Raw genomic sequence first — 19794 nt, 5'->3', positions numbered from 1 at the left:
GCATAGCTTCACAATACTTATAGTTTCTTAATGCTTCTAATGAGGATATACTTGGACATTTTTAGAGCAGCTTGTGGGCTATATAAGCATTTTATCAGAGAGTTTAATTCTACAAATCGATGCTGTAATGTTAATATGTAATTAGTTTCAAAACGGCATTCAAAGAAACAGAAATCAAATCACAGCTGCTTGTAGGATCCCTTTTTAACATGTTTTGCTGAAAACGACTCATTTGCTGGAATAAACTCTCAAACGATAATTTTTCTAACGTCATTTATGAAAAACGTCTGCTGCTTCGAATCAGGACAATTTGTGCTGCGCTAAATACACTGCACTTCACCATCCAAACGTCAGCTATTAGCATAGGCACGCTCTCTTGCAGCCACCTGTGATAAGAGGGCTAGTGACCAAGCCAACTATGACATTCCATTGATCCAGAAAATTGCTGCGGAGCCAGCCTTGAAATTAGTTTAAATTGCTGAATCAAAAAAATGTTATCCCTGATTTTGGCAAGGCCAGTGCAAACCCCTCTTCCTTAATCCCTGGCTGATGTGAAAAGTTGTCAGGGATCGTGTTTTCTGCCACCCAGCTGATGGGGGAATTTGGATTGCCTGTGACAGAGAGACACACAAGCAGGCAAGCAAGATTTGACGTAGAATTGTACTTAGGGCTCACCGGGGTCGTGACTTGCTTGCAAATTTGCAGGCTCGGAGTAGTTTTGAATGCGATCTAGGCTTCATGCTTTTAGATTCAATTATATGCCATCTCTCTCCTAAGATCTGCTGTTAGTTTCTGTGTTGAGTCGCACGTAGCCCTGGTACACTCACAGTGTTCGGCTGAAGAAATAATTCAACGTCACTTATGCTCTTTTATTTTTGTGCCCATTTTTGGTCTCCTAAAATAGAAGGGGAATGGAGGTGCTGGTGAGCTGGGTTTCCAGGGCTGAAACAGGGCTAATGTGGCATAAGTGCTCCTAAGAGGATTACTGATGCAAACTGAGTGGGGTGTAATGCCCAACTCAAGCCACATCCATCTAGGAAAAACCTACCTTTTCATCATCCCATGTCCATTACCGAGTACACTCAGAGAAATTACATTTTAAGACACATTTAGCCTTTTTTCTCCTCAACAATATCCCCACTCGGCTCATGTTTTCCTTGAGAAATGCTCCACATTACAGGTTTAGGGAGACTGTAAAATCTCAGCTGTTGAGAAGTTGAGCCATAGATGTACAATAACCCTTTTGTACCTTGACCATAACAAGCTCAGTATTACTCAGTATAAGAGTTATTGTCCTTGTTCAATTTTTAGCGATGTTGCAGTGTCCATGTTACACATATTTTAAAAATAGCATTATATTATATTATATTATATTATATTTTATTTTATTTTATTTTATAATATTATATTATATTATATTATATTATATTATATTATTATAAGGCATTTTTAAAATGGTATAGTTTGCATGTATTAACTGTTGTATAGTAGATACAGATACAGATGTTAGTTCTATTGAGGCAGGAATTAAAGCCAGATGCTTTGCTTATTCCCATCCTCCACCAGACTGTCATGTATTCAGGTACAGTGGAGTAGTTTCCCTTCCAGTGAATCATTTTACATATTCACAATTGGAAAAATGTCAGCGTTAAGTATAACAGATGGCTTTCATCTGCCAGTTTGATATACTGTAAGATTGGTGCAATTGTTACCTTAAGAACCAATTTCTACTTGATTTAATCCATAACATTATTTTTTGTCTGTGTAACTTATTTTAGTCAGATTGATTCAGTCAAATTAAATTTAATTTCAGACTTGAACATTTTTTTTATTTTTTTTAACCACACTGAATTTTTTGTATTATTTTTTTTTTTTTTTTTTTTTTTTTTTTATTTTTTTATTTTAGTTGTTTTCCCCCTCACCACCTATTTGTATTTGGTTTTATGTTGTTTTCATAAATGTCAGTGGACTCTCAGTACAAAACTGGTCTTGTTTTGTTTCGCTCCAGATCCTCTGGCTGGTCTTGTAGAGGTTAGGGCTCTAAATCTATCACTTAATCCCTCTTTACAGCTGATGGGAGTGAGACGTCCACTCTATTGCCACTCAGCACAGGCGGTAAGGAGAAAACTGGAGGATAAAAGGATGCCCCACTGGATATTTAAGGATTAGAATGTCCTATAAGAACATATTGATTAATGTAATCGCTAACAGCATGCTGTGTATTACACTTAGATTAAGACATTATCTGCCAATGACTAAACATTCAAGGTACTTCAGGGTTTATAATTTGTTTAAGCTTCGTAATTTACCCAAGGCTTGGGATGTATAAAACCTACATAACATCAAAATCGACCAGTCTATGGATTGTGTGGACAAGTAGTTGACTAAAAGGTACTTAGGAAGACCTGATCAGGTTCACCTAACCCAGGTCAGAAGCATTTCTAAGGGCAATATGTTCTTGTGTTCAAAAACAGCTGAAAGGAACACAGCAGAATGCAAAGCAATGAAAAAATAATAATAATAAATATTTAATACATATTCAAATTATTTGATATTTCCCATACTTTTTTTCATTCACTGCCGGTTTGCATATTTTTTTTTTTTTTAACAGTAATAGAAGAACATCCCATTTCTCAAGTAAAAGTTTATCCCAAGTTCTTCATAAGTAAAATAATTTGAGTGCAGGGGCGGTTTCTTCATTAGGGCGATAGGGCCAAAGCATTCTAGACTGTTTGTTCTGCCTCTGGATCTAAAGTCCAATCAGCGTCAAGTCATGTAAAGTACTGCCCCTTTTTGGTAGGATGACCAGACCAGGAGAATTATATTCCTATTGATAAACTAGGGTAAGTTTGGTCATTCAACATCAATTTAATTACTAATTATGATATTAATATATGGAAACTAAAACAATTAAAAAACATACACAAATATTTTGTAGATAATCACATGTGAGATTTCAAAGATATATTGATCACTGAACTAGGAAATGTCCCCGGTTTTCATTTCAGAAATCTGGCCACCTTTTTTCACACTGGCAGATAATCGCCTAGAATTGTTCTCACATGATGCATCCCAGTGTGCCTACTTACTATGCCCTTAAATTATGTACTCTTTTGTTAAAGAAAAAGCACACACTTTTGAGTGTGTAGTAGAAGAGTAAGCAAGCTTTGGGACATACTATCAAGTCATACAATTGTGTCTTTAAGTAAACTGGCCTGTCAGTCATCTTGTCAATGTTAACTGTTATACTGGGATAAATCATACCAGGATGCATGCTAAAATTGTTGGATGTGGCGTCCAGCAGCCACCACTGTTTGAGGGAATTTATTTATTTATTTATTTATTTTGGTAAAATATCTTACGTATTTTGTAATGTAAGATCATCTGCTTTTTCTGCAAGATATTGCTTTAATCCTTGCTGTCCTCCAAAAGATCCATACTGAGTGGGTGAATTGCATGAAATCTTTCCCTTTATATGCTGTTTGTCAATAGAATAGAAAGCCACCATCAGAGAACAAGCTGCATGAAAAGCAAAGATTTGGAGCAGCTAAGCTTTCCTCTGTGAACTGCATGAATATCAGCTTGTATACATATCATTCACTCACCACAGATCTCAATCCTCACATGAATTCTTCAATCAGCTCTATGTATGGAACACTGTTTGCTTTTGACACAAGTCTCGTGATCAGTTTAGTATGATATTTGCTTCCGTGCATTAATAAAAAATGCACTAGGCCGGGGCCTTCGTAATTGACCGTTCTGTTCTACAGCAGCAACATAAGGCGCAGAGGAGTCAAACACTCTTCATGAAATACATGCATCAAACAAAGAGCTCTAGCCGCTCTGAGTAAAACAATATTTCTACTGAAGGGCCAATATTGCATCCGGCTTGGTGTTCTATCTAACCAGATGCTCTTCTAGTGAAGATGGATTTCAAATCTGAGCATTACACCCTAAATGACCCTCTTCCCATGAGCATTGGTTCATTTTCTCCTCACAGAAGAGCGCATTTAAGATTCAGTCATTGTACAGGTTGAACAAGATTAGTTATGGGATTTTTAGCTTTCTTTACACTACATTTACATTTAGCAGATCACATCATTTCAGTCTGATTTATCATAAAAGCCAGACCGAAAGTTAGATTTTTTTTCTTTTCTTTATTAAAAGAGAAATAGATTGAGATATATTTTTTTATTATTATTTAAACAATTAAAAATGTAAGCGATGTATTAAAAGCAAGAATGTTGTTGTATTTGCCAATGTGATATGGCTTTTAAACAACATTTCAAACAAAGAGCTACTGAAAACTGAAAATTTTGAAAATTACTTTTTGTGCTCCGCTAATGAAAATAGTTTTAAACAAAGTCAGCTCAGAATCAGCCACAGTGTGTTTACGAGCAACACACAGTAGATGTGTTTCTGAATGAATTAAATCAGTTCAGTAAATGATTCAGATGACTCACTTTTAAAGACAGTCAGTTATTTTCTCCCTGAATGAATCAGTGCTGATGAACATATCGGTTGAGTGAATAATTCAAATGACTTACTCGTAAAGACAATTGTTTTTTTATGTTTTTTATTGTTTTTTTTTTTTTTTTTTTTGGAATGAATCTGTAAATGAATGTGAATTAATAAAATGACTTACTCAAAAAGACAGTCGTCTTTGACAAATAGCAAAGGTAACTGACACTGTAAAATCCCTCCAGTTACTAGAAATGGCAGAACTAGGAAAGCACACAAGCACTCAGCCCCAAATCAATCATGACAGGGGTCTACAGCATTACAAAAGACCCCAGACTATGTGTGCAAGAAAGCCCCTGAGACCGTCCAACACATTACAACAGGAAGTTAGATGCAGGTGGGAACAGCATATACAGTGAATGGCACAAACAAGTCACTGGCATATGTCAGTGCTGAATACTTGCTGAAAACTACCAAGTCCAAAATGACATTCTGAGATCCGGTGGGACTTCAACATACAATCACAAGCAAGTACGGGCAAACCAACCTGACATAGTGATTGCAGTGGAAGCTCCTGTCACCAAGTCAAATTCCTTGTGTGTGTAAACATACTTGGTAATAAACTCCTTTTGATTCTGATTCTGATCATAGACAGGAGGAGGACATGTATTATAGAAGTGGTGGTCAAAACTGTCAGTACATTGAATAGAAGATGTATGAGAAACTGGAGATACCAGATACCGAAGGAAGAGTTACAGAGAGTATGTCGAAGTAGATCCAATAGTGATTGTGAAACCCCAGCTGAAGGAATGTCTATTGCAGATTCCAGGGAAAGTTATTAATCCAGAAGAATTCCAAAATCTTAGGAACAGTACAGTGCCAAGTACTAAAGCTCTTAAGCCTCTGGAAGGAGATTAGGGAACAATACCACCCACAATATAAATTATACTAGAATATTTATGTTTATATATATGTACTTTATATATTTTGGTACAGAGCTCTAACAGTTTGTTTTGCGTGCTGTCATTGCGTACTAAAGCACCCAGGCTTGCTCCGGTGGAGTCTATTCCCTCAGCACCAAATCTCAGTCAGGCTCTGATTGCAAAGCTCTTCAAAGGATCCATTGTGCTTGAGGTGCAAAACCTTGCTGCATAGTTTATGCATTCGCAAGGAACCTGTTTCGCCAAACCCGCACTGCATTTTCCCACATAAAGGCTATATTTACTCTGACCACATAGGGGTTGGTCCAGTGTATCGTGGAGGTGATTCCACGCGCGCATTTGCATATTTGCACACTGTGCATCTTTTAGAAGGCAGAACAGATTGATTTTGTATTCTGTGCCCCAACACAAAAGGGCCCTTTTAGATCAGAGTTGGTACACGGTTTGTATTGTACCAAATACTTTTTTTATGGTCAGGTGTCATGAAAAGTGCAATCCGGCAGTAAAATACTGAGATGGCTCTCAAGTGAGGTTGGGCTAAAAAAGACCTTACCTTTTGCTTACACACTGTGGGCTTGTCCCTCCAATTGTTAAATACTTGCTATGCTCAAGGTCTCATGGGAAATTAAGCTGTATTGTTGCGAAGTGTTTCCCTCTGACTGGAAGACTCTCTGGAGAGGGTACTTTTTAATTTTTTTCATTATTATATATATTTTTTTTAAAGGAGACCTTGAATTACTGTATGACAGACTAGGTTTTAATTAAACTGGGATTTTGAAAGGGTCAAGATTGAGTTTGTAGTTCTGTTTATGGAGTATCGTGCACTCAGAGCTAATGTGTGGGGTTATTGGTCATTGAGAAATGAGAAGCACTAGAACCGATACGGTGTACAGTCTGTGTGGGATTGGAAGGAAATCTCCCTCACTAACGGCGGATCACAATCTGTTATATTCAGTGTAAACTGCCAAAATACAAACTGCTTTAATTAATCAACTTTATCAATGGGTGATGCATGTGGTTTGGATAATGTTGTTCTGTATGTTCTGGAGTGATAATGAGATTCATGGCTGAAATTTAGTTCACGTTAGCCTTCACTGTGTCAACAGCGGACAAAGGAGCCACAAGGTTCAGGCTGTCCAATATCTTTGATCCAATTTGGTATTTGCATTCTTTGAAATCCTACAGAGAACTTCAAGATGTACAAAAGAGGAAAGAAACTGGCACACGCTTGTTCCACATCATCTCGAGATTTCCCTGGGAGGGTCAAACTTCATTTAAATTTTGAGCAAGACTGATGCAAGTCTTTCTATGGTTTTTACAATGAAAGGTTTAAGGTTTGGGTTATTGTGCAAACCATAATTGATTTATGACAATATGCTTTGAAAAGAAAAAAAAAATCATCTGTTTCTACTGTGAGCATAAAATTGAGGACTTTTTGCATTTTTAGTCAGGACTGTTATTAAAGTAATGTATAATTTTAATGTTTTTGTTTGTTTGTTTTGTTTTAGTCCAAGTTTTAATGTTTTGATAGTTTAGTCAATGTTTTTCATTGCACATATTTAGTGAATTTGAATCTTGCAATCTATGAAATACAGCATTTTATCTATCTATTATTTATGTCATTTTAAACCAGAAAAAAAAAAATACAAATATTGGAAATGAATGATATGATGAATGTTAAAGTGCCAGTTGTAAGGTTTAAGATTTATAGCTAAAACGTTAGAAGTGTGGAAATAATGAATGAAATAACATCAGCCTTGCTGGTGTTTTTTTGGTGTTTCCCTGCTGTGTTTAAAAATGACCCATCAAGAAAACCGGAGGGTGGTTGCTGGTGGTAGACTGGAGGAGGTGGACATGGCTGCTTGAGAATTTTTTTTAGTTCTTGCACAGGCATCCCAGACTCCTGGACATCAGTATCAGATGTCTGACTTTACCCCTTTGGGTGGGAGCAAGCCTGGGGTTGCCACCTCTGCACAAGGCATTAAAACCAGACAAAGAGCAACTCAGGGAATCTAACCTCATTGATCTATGTATTCACCGTCCCCCACAACCAACCCCAACAACGAAACACACACACAAATGCATCAATAGAGGTGCATACCCTCTAAAATGTGCACTGTGTGTGTGTAAAGCTCAAGATGTAGCCTAGACCTTGAAGATTCATTGAGGTAGATTGATTGCTGTGCATTTCACCTCAGGGATGCCATGACAATCTAGATGATTGTCAGTTTTAAAGGTGAAGTGTGCTGTTTCTGCACCACTAGCTTCACCAAATGAGTTGTCAATAATATCTTTTTTCAGACAGTTTTCACAAATACTTTTCTTACTTTATGTGCCATTGGCTGGTCAAACACACCCCCAAACTCATGCCAGGGAAATTAGTTTTGAATTTCCTTTACAATTTATTCCGTTTCAAAAGCTAAATTTGAATGGCTTAATTTTAAAGGGTACTTTTAATGTTTTAAAGGTCTAATGTTTAGTTTCATGAAAATGTATTTAGTTTAGTTTCAGTGTTTTTATTTTAGTTAACACATTTTTTTTTTTTAACTTTATTTTTCATTAAACATAACACTAAGTAATGATGTATGGATTGATGACATATATTTATTTATTTATTTATTTATTTAAATCTGAAACAAAATATAATTATTATGAAAAACCTAAACTTAAAAAAAAAACTTAATCTAAAATAAAAATAAATTCCAGATATCAATAAATACTGTAATATAAAAATATAACTGTAGTACTGTATACTTAATACTACTAAAAATTACACTGATTACCAGTTAATAGGAAATGTTATAACATGCAAGGTGAACTTAAGGACACATCCTGAATTAAATGCTATACTCTAGACCATGATTAATTCTGTTCTTTCATCTCAGGCAACAAGCAGTCACATAAAATTTTGCCAGCTCCCCTTTTACAGGACAGTATGTCCACATCAAGAGATAGAGATAGACAATGAGAGAGAGATGAGCTCCCATCTGTCTGACAGCTTGGTAATTTATTTTGTCTCACATTCTAAATCAATTTTTTATGGTTATCTGGACCTCTGTCCTTTGTTTATTCACCAGTCAAAATAGATTCAGGGTATTACCGAAAATAAAATCAGCAAGGACTAATTGATACAGTTAAACCATTTAAAATTGCAGAATCCCTGACTTACAAATTCATGTCCTTGCTATTTACATGTAATAAACCTGTGTATTAAGATTGCGATCTCAAAGCATTAACTGGCAGTATTTTCTAATCCCACCGCCAACACCACCTCACTGTTTACATATATAATGTGTGCAATCGGGAATTGTTAATGCATTCAGTGATGAAATTCAGTGTTTTGTATTCTGCTGTGATTAGGTTCAGCTGTGCGACTAGGTAGAGTGAAAATCTGTCAGCTGCTGTGGTGGATAGCAGCAGATACATTTCCATTTCTCTGGTCCCCTGTTTCACGACCTTGAGATTTGATTGAAAAAATAATCAAAACAAGATCAAACTCTTTGGAATTCAACATGGCACAAGACTCTGGCTCTCACCCTGCTCGGAGTTCACATCTACATTATGTATTTGAGTGACGCATTAGATTAATTAAAAAAATATTAATTTCATTCAGTCTAGATGAAAGGGCAAATATTGAAGCATGTTGCTCGGTTTGCTCTGCTCAGGGCCATCTGGGCCTTATAAGGTGAATCAATCAATTAACTTCCCTCTCATGTCTGTCTTTGAATAAATATAAAAAATAAAATTATTCCAAAGATGGAGTTTAGGTCATCAGCAAGGAAATCTGTGTCACTTTTACCTCTCGAGATTGCACAGGACACAGGTAGAATCAGGGCTAACCAGCAGGAAATTAATGTGTCATAGCGACTGCATATGCAAAATTATAAAGAACCTTTAGAAAATGAAAAATTCAAATGATGTTTGCACCGAATGCAAATGCAAAGCAACAGGCAATTTTTTCAGATGCACATTATTTGACACCCTCTCGGCTAGAAATAGTTCAGCACTGTTGATGCATGTTAATAGCACATGAATTTGACTGGAAGAGAGACAGTCTTTACACTGGTAAAAGGGAGGAGATTGGTATTTACCTTCATTTTTGTGGACACCAAAGCAAACTTACTTTTTTTTTTTTTTTGTAAATATATGATGAAAATTGAGCAAGATTCAGTGCAGATTCAATTTATTATTATTATTATTATTATTATTATTATTTATTTATTTATTTATTTCCTAGTGAAACAGGAAGGGTAGGACATGTCAAAGGGCTAATTCCATTTTAAAATAGCCAATAGGTCATGTCACAGCCATAAATTACGATTCGCTATAGTTGGAGAAGGACATTGTATGGAAGTTAACTTTACTTTCTGGATGACAGTAAAAAAATAAAAAGGTAATTGTGACTTTACATCTCACAATGATGTTTTTATATCTTACAAAACAGTCTTTGTTTTTATTGTTGTTATTATTTTTCATTGTAAATTCATCTCACAATTTACTTTTTTACTAAACAGATTTTCTTAACAATTATGTCAGCATTTGATCAGACAAAAAGTGTGTAAGCCAAGCCATCAATATTTATAGTCTATTGTCCCAGTATATAAAGGCTGTACCTTTTAAAAGCTAACATACACATATTCTTAACAAGACTGCATTTATTTGATCAAAAATACAGTAAAAACAGTAATACTGGAAAATATTACAATTTAAAATAACTGTTTTCTATTTAAATAAATATTTTAAATGTAATTTATTAGTGTGATCATAAAGCTGAATTTTTCCCATCATTACTGTAGTCTTTGTTGTCACATGATCCTTCAGAAATCATTCTATGTTCATTTGCTGCTAAAGTAACGTTTATTATCATCAATGTCAGAAACAGTTGTGCAGCTTAATATTTTAGTGGAAACTGTTTTTTTTTTTTTTAGGATTCTCTGAAAAGAAAGTTCAAATGAAATTGAAATGCAAATATTTTGTAATGTTATCAATGTCTTGACTGTCACTTTTGATCAGTTTAATGCATGCTTGCTTAATAAAAAAAAAATAAATTTTTTTAATTCAAAGCAAAAAATAAATAAATAAAATACTTAACCCAGAAATGGAGTAATTATTCACTCTAAGGCAAACATATTTCAGATGTCTGTTCTGCTTCCATTTTGTCTGCTACAGCTCTGATTGAGAATTCTGTACTTTTGCCATACAATGCATTCGAACAACATCTGTCACTCATTCAGCAGGGGGATGAGGGGAAAAAAAAACTATTAAAGGCATGTTTGCCAGATAAACTTGCAAATCAAGCAGCTGCAGGTCAGCAGTGTGAAACTTTTGCAGTCGTGTATTTGAGAGAGCTAAGCTTATTAGTTGCTCTTCATGGAGGGAGAATATTGACCATCTACTTGTTCTTGATGCTGGGGAGTCAGACTGGCCTCGCTGGAGAACCTTGCAATCTTGTGATCCCAATTTGGCAAGCGTGGAGTCCACATGCTGAACATCTGTGAGGATGGCCCTGCTCCACATCACTAATAGCACACCAGCAGTTCTAGATACATCTCTTCATTTAGAAGAGAGAGAGATATGCAGGCGAACTTCCCATAGTGGGCTTGTGAAAGCTCTGGATGGACAGGCTGCTATTCTTATTTTATAAGGTTTTCAAACTTTATCACATCAAGTCAGACTTTCAAGTTTTACATTTCATTTGATAACACGGTGTTGTGTTCAGCCCCCATTGGCGTGGACTCTTAAGATCCCAAATATGTTTGTTTATATACAGGTGCTGGTAATATAATTAGAATATCATCAAAAAGTTTATTTATTTCACTAATTCCATTCAAAAAGTGAAACTTGTATATTATATTCATTTATTACATACAGACTGATAAATTTCAAATGTTTATTTCTTTTAATTTTGATGATTATAACTGACAACTAAGGAAAATCCCAAAATCAGTATCTCAGAAAATTAGAATATTCTGAAAAGGTTCAATATTAAAGACACCTGGTGCCACACTCTAATCAGCTAATTAACTCAAAACACCTGCAAAGGCCTTTAAATGGTGTCTCAGTCTAGTTCTGTAGGCTACACAATCATGGGGAAGACTGCTGACTTGACAGTTGTCCAAAAGACGACCATTGACACCTTGCACAAGGAGGGCAAGACACAAAAAGGTCATTGCAAAAGAGGCTGGCTGTTCACAGAGCTCTGTGTCCAAGCACATTAATAGAGAGGTGAAGGGAAGGAAAAGATGTGGTAGAAAAAATGTACAAGCAATAGGGATAACCGTACCATGGAGAGGATTGTGAAACAAACAATATTCAAAAATGTGGGGGAGATTCACAAAGAGTGGACTGCAGCTGGAGTCAGTGCTTCAAGAACCACTACGCACAGACGTATGCAAGACATGGGTTTCAGCTGTCGCATTCCTTGTGTCAAGCCACTCTTGAACAACAGACAGCGTCAGAAGCATCTCGCTTCAAAAAGGACTGGACTGATGAGTGGTCCAAAGTTATGTTCTATGATGAAAGTAAATTTTGCATTTCCTTTGGAAATCAGGGTCCCAGAGTCTGGAGGAAGAGAGGAGAGGCACACAGTCCACATTGCTTGAGGTCCAGTATAAAGTTTCCACAGTCAGTGATGGTTTGGGGTGCCATGTCATCTGGTGGTGTTGGTCCACTGTGTTTTCTGAGGTCCAAGGTCAACGCAGCCGTATACCAGGTAAGTTTAGAGCACTTCATGTTTCCTGCTGCTGACCAACTTTATGGAGATGCAGATTTTCATTTTCCAACAGGACTTGGCACCTGCACACAGTGCCAAAGCTAACCAGTACCTGGTTTAAAGGACCATGATATTCCCTGTTCTTAATTGGCCCTCAAACTTGCCTGACCTTAACCCCATAGAAAATCTATGGGGTATGGAGAAGAGGAAGATGCGATATGCCAAAGAATGCAGAAGAGCTGAAGGCCACTATCAGAGCAACCTGGGCTCTCATAACACCTGAACAGTGCCACAGACCGATCGACTTCATGCCATGCTGCATTGCTGCAGTAATTCAGGCAAAAGGAGCCCCAACTAAATATTGAGTGCTGTGCATTCTCATACTTTTCATGTTCATACTTTTCAGTTGGCCAAGATTTCTAAAAATCCTTTCTTTGTATTGGTCTTAAGTAATATTCAAATTTTCTGAGATATTGAATTTGGGATTTTCCTTAGCTGTCAGTTATAATCATCAAAATTCAAAGAAATAAACATTTGAAATATATCAGTCTGTGTGTAATGAATGAATATAATATACAAGTTTCACTTTTTGAATGGAATTGATGAAATATCAAATTTTATGATATTCTAATATTATATTGTGTGTGTACCAGCATATGTTATATGTGGTGTATGTGTGTGTATGTATGTATTGTGTGTATGTGTGTGTGTATGTGTGTGTGTATATGTAATGTATATATATATATATATATATATATATATTATATATATATATATATATATATATATAATATGGTATGTTATTTTGTGGCTATTGCACCACCTTGTGAATAAATCAAGTGTTGCATGTCTTATTTACACGAGCAGTGGGCCATTCATTCCTCTGTGACACACATGTTGTACTTAAAGCACTTTTAAAACATCATAGACCCCTTTGTATAGTATTTGCCATGCAGCCTGATTCCAGAGGCTGCAGAAACACAAATATCCAGGGTACTTAATTCACAAATATTTTTTTCCACCATTTTAAGGACATTGTGTCATTCTGATAGAATGTAAGGAAGTTATTTTGCTTACCTTTTCAGCTGATTGCAGTGAAAGAGCTGTTCTGTAGTGTCGGTCAGGGCTGATATTTGACTGGGCCTTGGTGAGATGCTTCTTCTCAGCGAAGAGAAACTAAAGACAGGGGAAATGGAGGCTTATGATAATAAGAAAGGCACCTTAATTAAAGCTGAAGAAAACAAAGTGTGTCTCAAAAACACAGTTAGACTAATGCTGCTGGCAGGGTGTTTGCTTATTTGTGAAGAAAAGGGGACAAATTAATCCAAAAGTGGGCCATATAGCACATGGTTAATTAAAAAAATAATAATTATAAGCTGCACAGCTGCAAATTACCCCGCTCAGCTAAGCTCCAGTCCAGGTTATCAAAGTTCAAGTAAAATAGTCAGGGTTTATCTGACCAGCCTCAGGCAGAGAGTGTATCATCAGGTCTCAAAATACTTACTGCAGCAGCACTGTGTACACAGAAACAGATGACATACATATGATAATGGTATAATATTCAGTGGGTGAATTAATGGCGATTGGGACAGTTTTTGAATTTCTGCCTTGTGTAAGGTTTCTTGCCATAAACATCAGCCCAACACGATACATTTCTGTAACAAACTGAGCAAAGAGTGACAATGATTGCCTGGGGTAATATCCATGTATGGATATACAATGTTTCTGCCAATATTCTCAATTCATAGCACTGTAATGGAAAGCTTTGATGCTATCTTGAAGGATTTCCCCATTATATTCTTATCACACTCCCATGCTTCCTGATAGTCGTCTTTACTGTGATTACTTGATGTATTTTTCAGTTTATGAACAGTCACAATAGAGGAGCTCTTCTCACTGGAGAGGGACATGCTTTTGTGCTGATACATCCCATGTGAGTGTCAGATTGTGTCGGATCTCTGAGCATTTCTATCTCAGATTGATGCCTAAAGATGAAGAACTGTGATAATCCTCTCGGAACAAGTGTAAAACGGTGTCGATGAGTCCTCGAGACGTGGCCAATTTTTCTGCATAGTGTGCATGAGGGATAAGCTGCTTAGGAAAAGATACTGCCAGTCAGTTGTTTAATGAAGTTAAGAATTGATACAATAAATGTAAAGTGCTTGATAGCCTGCCAAAGAGACACCATAGATGCAGAGTTGAGCGGCTACCCACGAGAGCTGAACTAATGGAGCGTAACGCTGCATGGCACTTTCTGGCTCAACTGTTTAGTCTGACTGTTTAAAAGTCTCCAACGTTTACTCTGAAGATTTTGATGTGTTAGGTAAAGACAAAACTAGCGCTCTGTTCTAAAACCTAGTGAGCTGCCTAAAGAGGCAGTATTTGAAGATATCATTTTCAGTACTAAGACTATTTCATGCAACATTTGTATGTTACGTATTTTTAAGCTTCACTGAGTATTAGCTCAGCTACATGTTAATGTCAAAAATCAATTGTGAGTCTAGTTTTCTGCATTATTTCTGTGACTGCTCCCTAAGACACCTTATTTTTAAAGCAGCCTTACATTATCTGTTCTAGCAATCCCAGAATACATTGCGCTTGTATTCAAATAAAAGCATTGGTTTTTGGAACTTGCATATTTTTGGTGTTCATTTGCTATGTTTGGTAAATATGAGAGACATAACTTCTGCTTTCTCTTTCTGTTTATATGTGGGAAAACATATTTATGTGTGTATCAGTGTAACAAGTGAATAAATTTACAGCTGCTGTTTAGGGGTGTGTTTTCTGTAAAGCAATGTAACTCTCTGCTTAACTATCATAGTATAGTGCAATAATGTACAATATAGTCACACAGGGTGTGGAGCAATAATCTGAATAATTAATCATCATTCAGTCTATGTCATTCTCCGGGGTACTAGAGCACATTCAGACATGGACATTCGCTTTCATTCTTTTGGCAAATTAAAAGAGATACAGTACACTTACATTAAAACTTGTAAAAGTTGTATTACATGTTCGCTTGCTTTTGCTCTAGAGCATGATCTGTTAAACTAATTAGAAACTATGCTTCTAACCACAGTTTAAGAGCTGAAATTCCAACCACAGAAATTTGAGATGCTGTTTGCAGTTCGTTGGAACTATGAATTCACAGTAAATTTGGTTGATTTTTGACCACAGAAATTTGAGATGCTGTTTGCAATTCTATGAGAACTACTTTTGGGAAACACACCCTGGTACAAATACCTTTCAGATATATCTCTTGGGTTGATGCTTGAATCACCATCCTGTCAGTCAAAGCGCCATGTTTGACCGCACCACAATTTACTAGGACCAGGGAATGACTGATACATTTTACACTCTGGGCACTCTGATACTTACAAATTTCTTATGAGGCAGTTAGCTCAAATCCTTCAAAAACCAGTGCTGAATTTAAACTCACTTTTATAATCAGAGTCTTTCCACCAACTCACATCCTGCATGTTAAAAAACTGAAGTTCTCATGCAGCTTCACTAGATAATTGAAGAACGGTGAGCAGTTGAATCTGTCTGATGCCTGCCACAAATGAGAGGCTTTGGGTTTTACTTCATCTTTGTGCTGAAAAGAGAAAAGACAGTAAAGACACATCGAACTGAGTGGAAGTGGTAGATAAACAGAGGACAGTTAATAGCCAGCCATTAAGCCCAATTAAGTTGTGGTATTAGTGGAAAGAGAAGAATTATGCAAATGCTTTGCAGTCAGGCGTTTCTCCAACAAAGATTGTGGCTGAAAGCCTGTTTGGTAGTGGTCCAGTGTGAAGAGGTTTCAAAGGTAAGCAAATATTGTGTTTGTCAAAAAATGATCTTCTCTAAAATTGCAGCAAATTCGTTAAATTCAGGTTAGCTTTTGCAGGTGGAATTTGTGTATCCAAAAATTTATATTCTATAGTGGCATAAGCATTATTTGTGATGATATATTTATATTTTTGGAGAATAAATGTTTTTTAAACCCATTCATCAATATGTATGAACATTAGTTATGTCTGTGTCTGTGTGTGTGTACTATATGTGCACTTAATTTCAATATGTTTTAGTTACTAATATCTCCTAATTTTTTGGCAATATATTTAGATTTAAATATGCCATAGCTGTCATTTGAAGGTTTAAGCAAAGATTTTCAGATTGAAAAAAATAAAAATTGCCTTAAAATAAATAAATTTTGGCCTATATTTCTGGATCTAATACAGATACACTTAATTTGATTTAAAAACATTTAGATTTACATAAATAAATAAACTGTCCATAACTCCATAACACACCAGACTGGATGGCTGTTTCTGGGAACAGAAAAAAAAGTTGGACTGTTTACCTTTGCTGACTTTGGGCGAGATGTTCCAAGATAAAGTGGTCCATCAATCAGATATGCTCTAGGCACTAGGCTCTAAAGCAGAGAAATGAGGCGGAGTAGACTGTGCCAGCAGACATTTCTACTGCTGCATGACAGGAAAGCTTCCATTGCCCTCCCAAAAACCATTTGTGAACACAAAGTGGACCATCCCCTGAAAGTTGAAGTTTCAGAGCAGAACTGGAATGAGAGGTCTTTGCTCTTAGCAGTCCTCCTGGTTTTCTATTGGACCGGATTAGAGCAGCGATGGAAAACTTAAACAAGTCAATAAACAGGACTGAATCGATTGTTGCTGGACCTCTGTTTCTACTGCTGCTCCACTGCCCCATCACACATTAATAGCTCATGTCAGTCAAAAAGGCCATTATCACACCGTCATGTTGACTTATATGACTACATTAAATGTTATATTAACACTTGACCTTTTTTAAATATTCTCGTATATGTTTATACAAAATATTGGAACTGCATTTTACTCATGCACATTTATGTGTGTGTTTTATACATTATGTACAATACATAAGTGGGGGTAATGTTTGTGTGTTGTCTGTTTGCACTCTGATTATATAAAATGTTTATATCTGTGTTCCTTTATCCCATTTGACCAGCGTCTGCTTGTGAAAACACTGGCTGTCTCCAGCCTTAATTACAGCTGTATGGTGTGCGGCGTCCACAGCTGCAGCTGACAATTACTTCATGCCCATATTGCTCAGAGAGCCCTGCTTTGATTCAGCACGGAGCCAGCTGAGATCAGACTCCACACACAGGCTGCTAAATGAACAGCCATGTGTTACATACAAGTGTGGCCCCTAAAGGTCCCTTCTCATCAGAACAAGCCTCGCTGCTGGAGAAATTTGGTTGATTTATAACAATAAATTTTAATGTCAGTCTGCCTAAGGAAAAGATCATCTTATACCAGCATGTATTTATTTGTAGACTGGTTTGTACTGGGTAGGTACTAGATGGTGGATCATGATAAATATGCTGTTTACAAGTGAAACTTATGAGTTTAGCAGAATGTGTAAGCTGCTTTATTCCATACAGTGAAAGTGAATGGTGCTATCAAGCAAGACTTTTAGTGAACAACTTAAATTAAACCTGTTTCTTACACAAAGCTATTGTAGGACTTCAAAAGACTTGAAATGTAGCGCATGTTTACATTTATTATAAATAGTGTTTTTTTTCTATTCTATTACAGTATTTATTAATATTTTTAATTAGCTTTTATTGTTATATTTTACTTTAGTTTGAGTAATTTTGTTATGCTTTGTTAAGTTTATTTTTTCTGAATACTTCTAAGCTTTATTTTTACTCCTGTAATTTTAGTACTTAAGCTTAAATTTACTGAGTTAAGTTAAATATTCAACTTTTATTTCAGCTCTATTTAGTTAACTAAACTTATTTTTAATAGTCTGAGTTTTAGTTAATAACATTGCTTGGAGCTTGACAGCAGTGGTCACTGGTCACCACCCACCTTACAAGAACAGCTCAGACATTCTGCTAAACATCTCATGAAAGAAAACCACAGAGGTTTGAAATGATATGAGGCCTAATATATGATGACAGAATTGTCATTTTTGTAAGGAATTATCTCTTTAACCAGACTGATGAGACAGTTGTTGGGACCAGCATCCAAAAACACAACATGTGCTGGAACCCAGCTATGCTTTTCAGAATTGCCAGTGTCTTTCTTACATTTCTTTCTTGCCAGTGTTTTCAGGCAATCCAACAAATTAAGCTTTGTTTTTATTTGTGGTAGTGATTTGATATGGCATTTTAGCGAAAGACTGGAACCAAAAATGTTGTGAACAAAAGGTCAGAAAGAGTTGAGCACCCAAGACTGAAGTGAAAACATCAATTTCTAGATCTTTCAAGAATATGTTTCTTCTTTTTCTTCTGTGTTTTGAGTCACTGGACACCAATTTAGAGTTATTTTTCATCCATCTGTGTTTTGTTGATCCATTCCCTCCTGACATTTATTTGTCAGTGGTTTTGTCTTCAATCTTTGAGTATTTTGTTGCAAAGTCAGGCTGCAGTGTACCTGAATAATAGTCTTTTTGTCACTTTTGCTTGAAGAAATACAGGGTCCATAAATACCAAATTGCATGCTTTTTTATATTATTTTATTTTATTTTATTTATTTTAAGTGGCTGTGGTAAGGATTTTAAGTCCCATTTGAAAAGTTATTGCTTTTGATTTTGTCTTCTCTTATCAGTATTACCCATATGGAGCAATTAATATGTTGGGATGACTTCATTGTGGAAGTGGATATGTTTCTAAGTATTCATTTTCCTCTTGTTTGAGGAACAAACGCATTGCATGATAATGCAGTGGATTGTAGAACTGTCTCACTCTCTCGTCAAAATGAATATGACAGGAATGAGACATGAGAAAACATTGTTATGCCACCGAACACAAATGCCCACTGACAGAATGATAAATTGTACAATTTTTAATCAGCGTCTCTTTTGGTTTTTCATGTGAGCTGGAAAACTATCTTCTGTGAAGATTTTAATGCCTCAGAACTTTTGAAGTTTAAAGTGACCTTTTCCCCGATTAATCATAAGCGTCTTAAAAGGCATCTATTTGAGGGATCCAAAGGTTCATTAAAGTATTAAATCATAGAAAAACAAAGGTTATGGTTTTCAAAGATTGTAGCTTGTTTGTTGTTATGGCCTCCTCGATACCAGAATATTACTTTTTTAATTAGTCATGGGTGTCTTTTCATAGGTCTACACAAGATATGGAAAATGCTATACTTTCAACGGGAACAAAACAACCTCCAGGAAGACAAAGCAAGGAGGGATGGGGAATGGGCTGGAGATCATGTTGGATATCCAGCAGGATGAATATCTACCTATCTGGAAAGAGACAAGTGAGTCATAATTCAATACAGAGATGATTTCTGGTCCGGAAGTTGCATATTTTCTGGTTCTCAGATGTGTGTCTGCACAATCTGTTAAAATAAACATGTTTAAATTCAAGGTTAATTTGTGATGTTGTTTTCCCCATTTGTATTGATAAAGGGATATATGAGGCTTATCTTTGTGTTATCGTTCAGATTGCTCGTTCTGCTTTCTTACCCTCTCTCTGCCTTGCTCATCCTCTTGTTTTTGCAGATGAAACATCTTTAGAGGCTGGAATCCGTGTTCAGATCCACAGTCAGGACGAGCCGCCCTACATCCATCAGCTGGGATTTGGAGTCTCTCCGGGATTTCAGACATTTGTATCCTGTCAAGAACAAAGGGTATAACCCTTCCCTTGAATCACTTTCAAACTTTTCAGTCTAACAACCACCT

At 36.2% G+C, this 19794-nt stretch overlaps 1 protein-coding gene across 2 annotated transcripts in view; it reads left to right on the top strand.

Annotated features, from left to right (window-relative positions):
* LOC109072301 (acid-sensing ion channel 4-A) overlaps positions 1–19794 on the top strand; it is an 80247-nt gene that overhangs the window by 52401 nt on the left and 8052 nt on the right. For both annotated transcript variants that reach the window (XR_006160785.1, XM_042763472.1), the window contains exons 2-3: positions 19226–19370; positions 19615–19742. Coding sequence is in view for 1 of the 2 variants with exons in the window: in XM_042763472.1 (XP_042619406.1) it covers positions 19226–19370; positions 19615–19742 (273 nt within the window). In the remaining variant the exon portion in view is untranslated. The remainder of the gene's footprint in view (positions 1–19225; positions 19371–19614; positions 19743–19794) is intronic.

This window comes from Cyprinus carpio, chromosome A9 (genome assembly GCF_018340385.1).
Source record: "Cyprinus carpio isolate SPL01 chromosome A9, ASM1834038v1, whole genome shotgun sequence".
In the NCBI taxonomy this organism is placed as follows: domain Eukaryota; kingdom Metazoa; phylum Chordata; class Actinopteri; order Cypriniformes; family Cyprinidae; genus Cyprinus; species Cyprinus carpio.
This window is presented reverse-complemented; position numbering and strand designations above follow the sequence as displayed.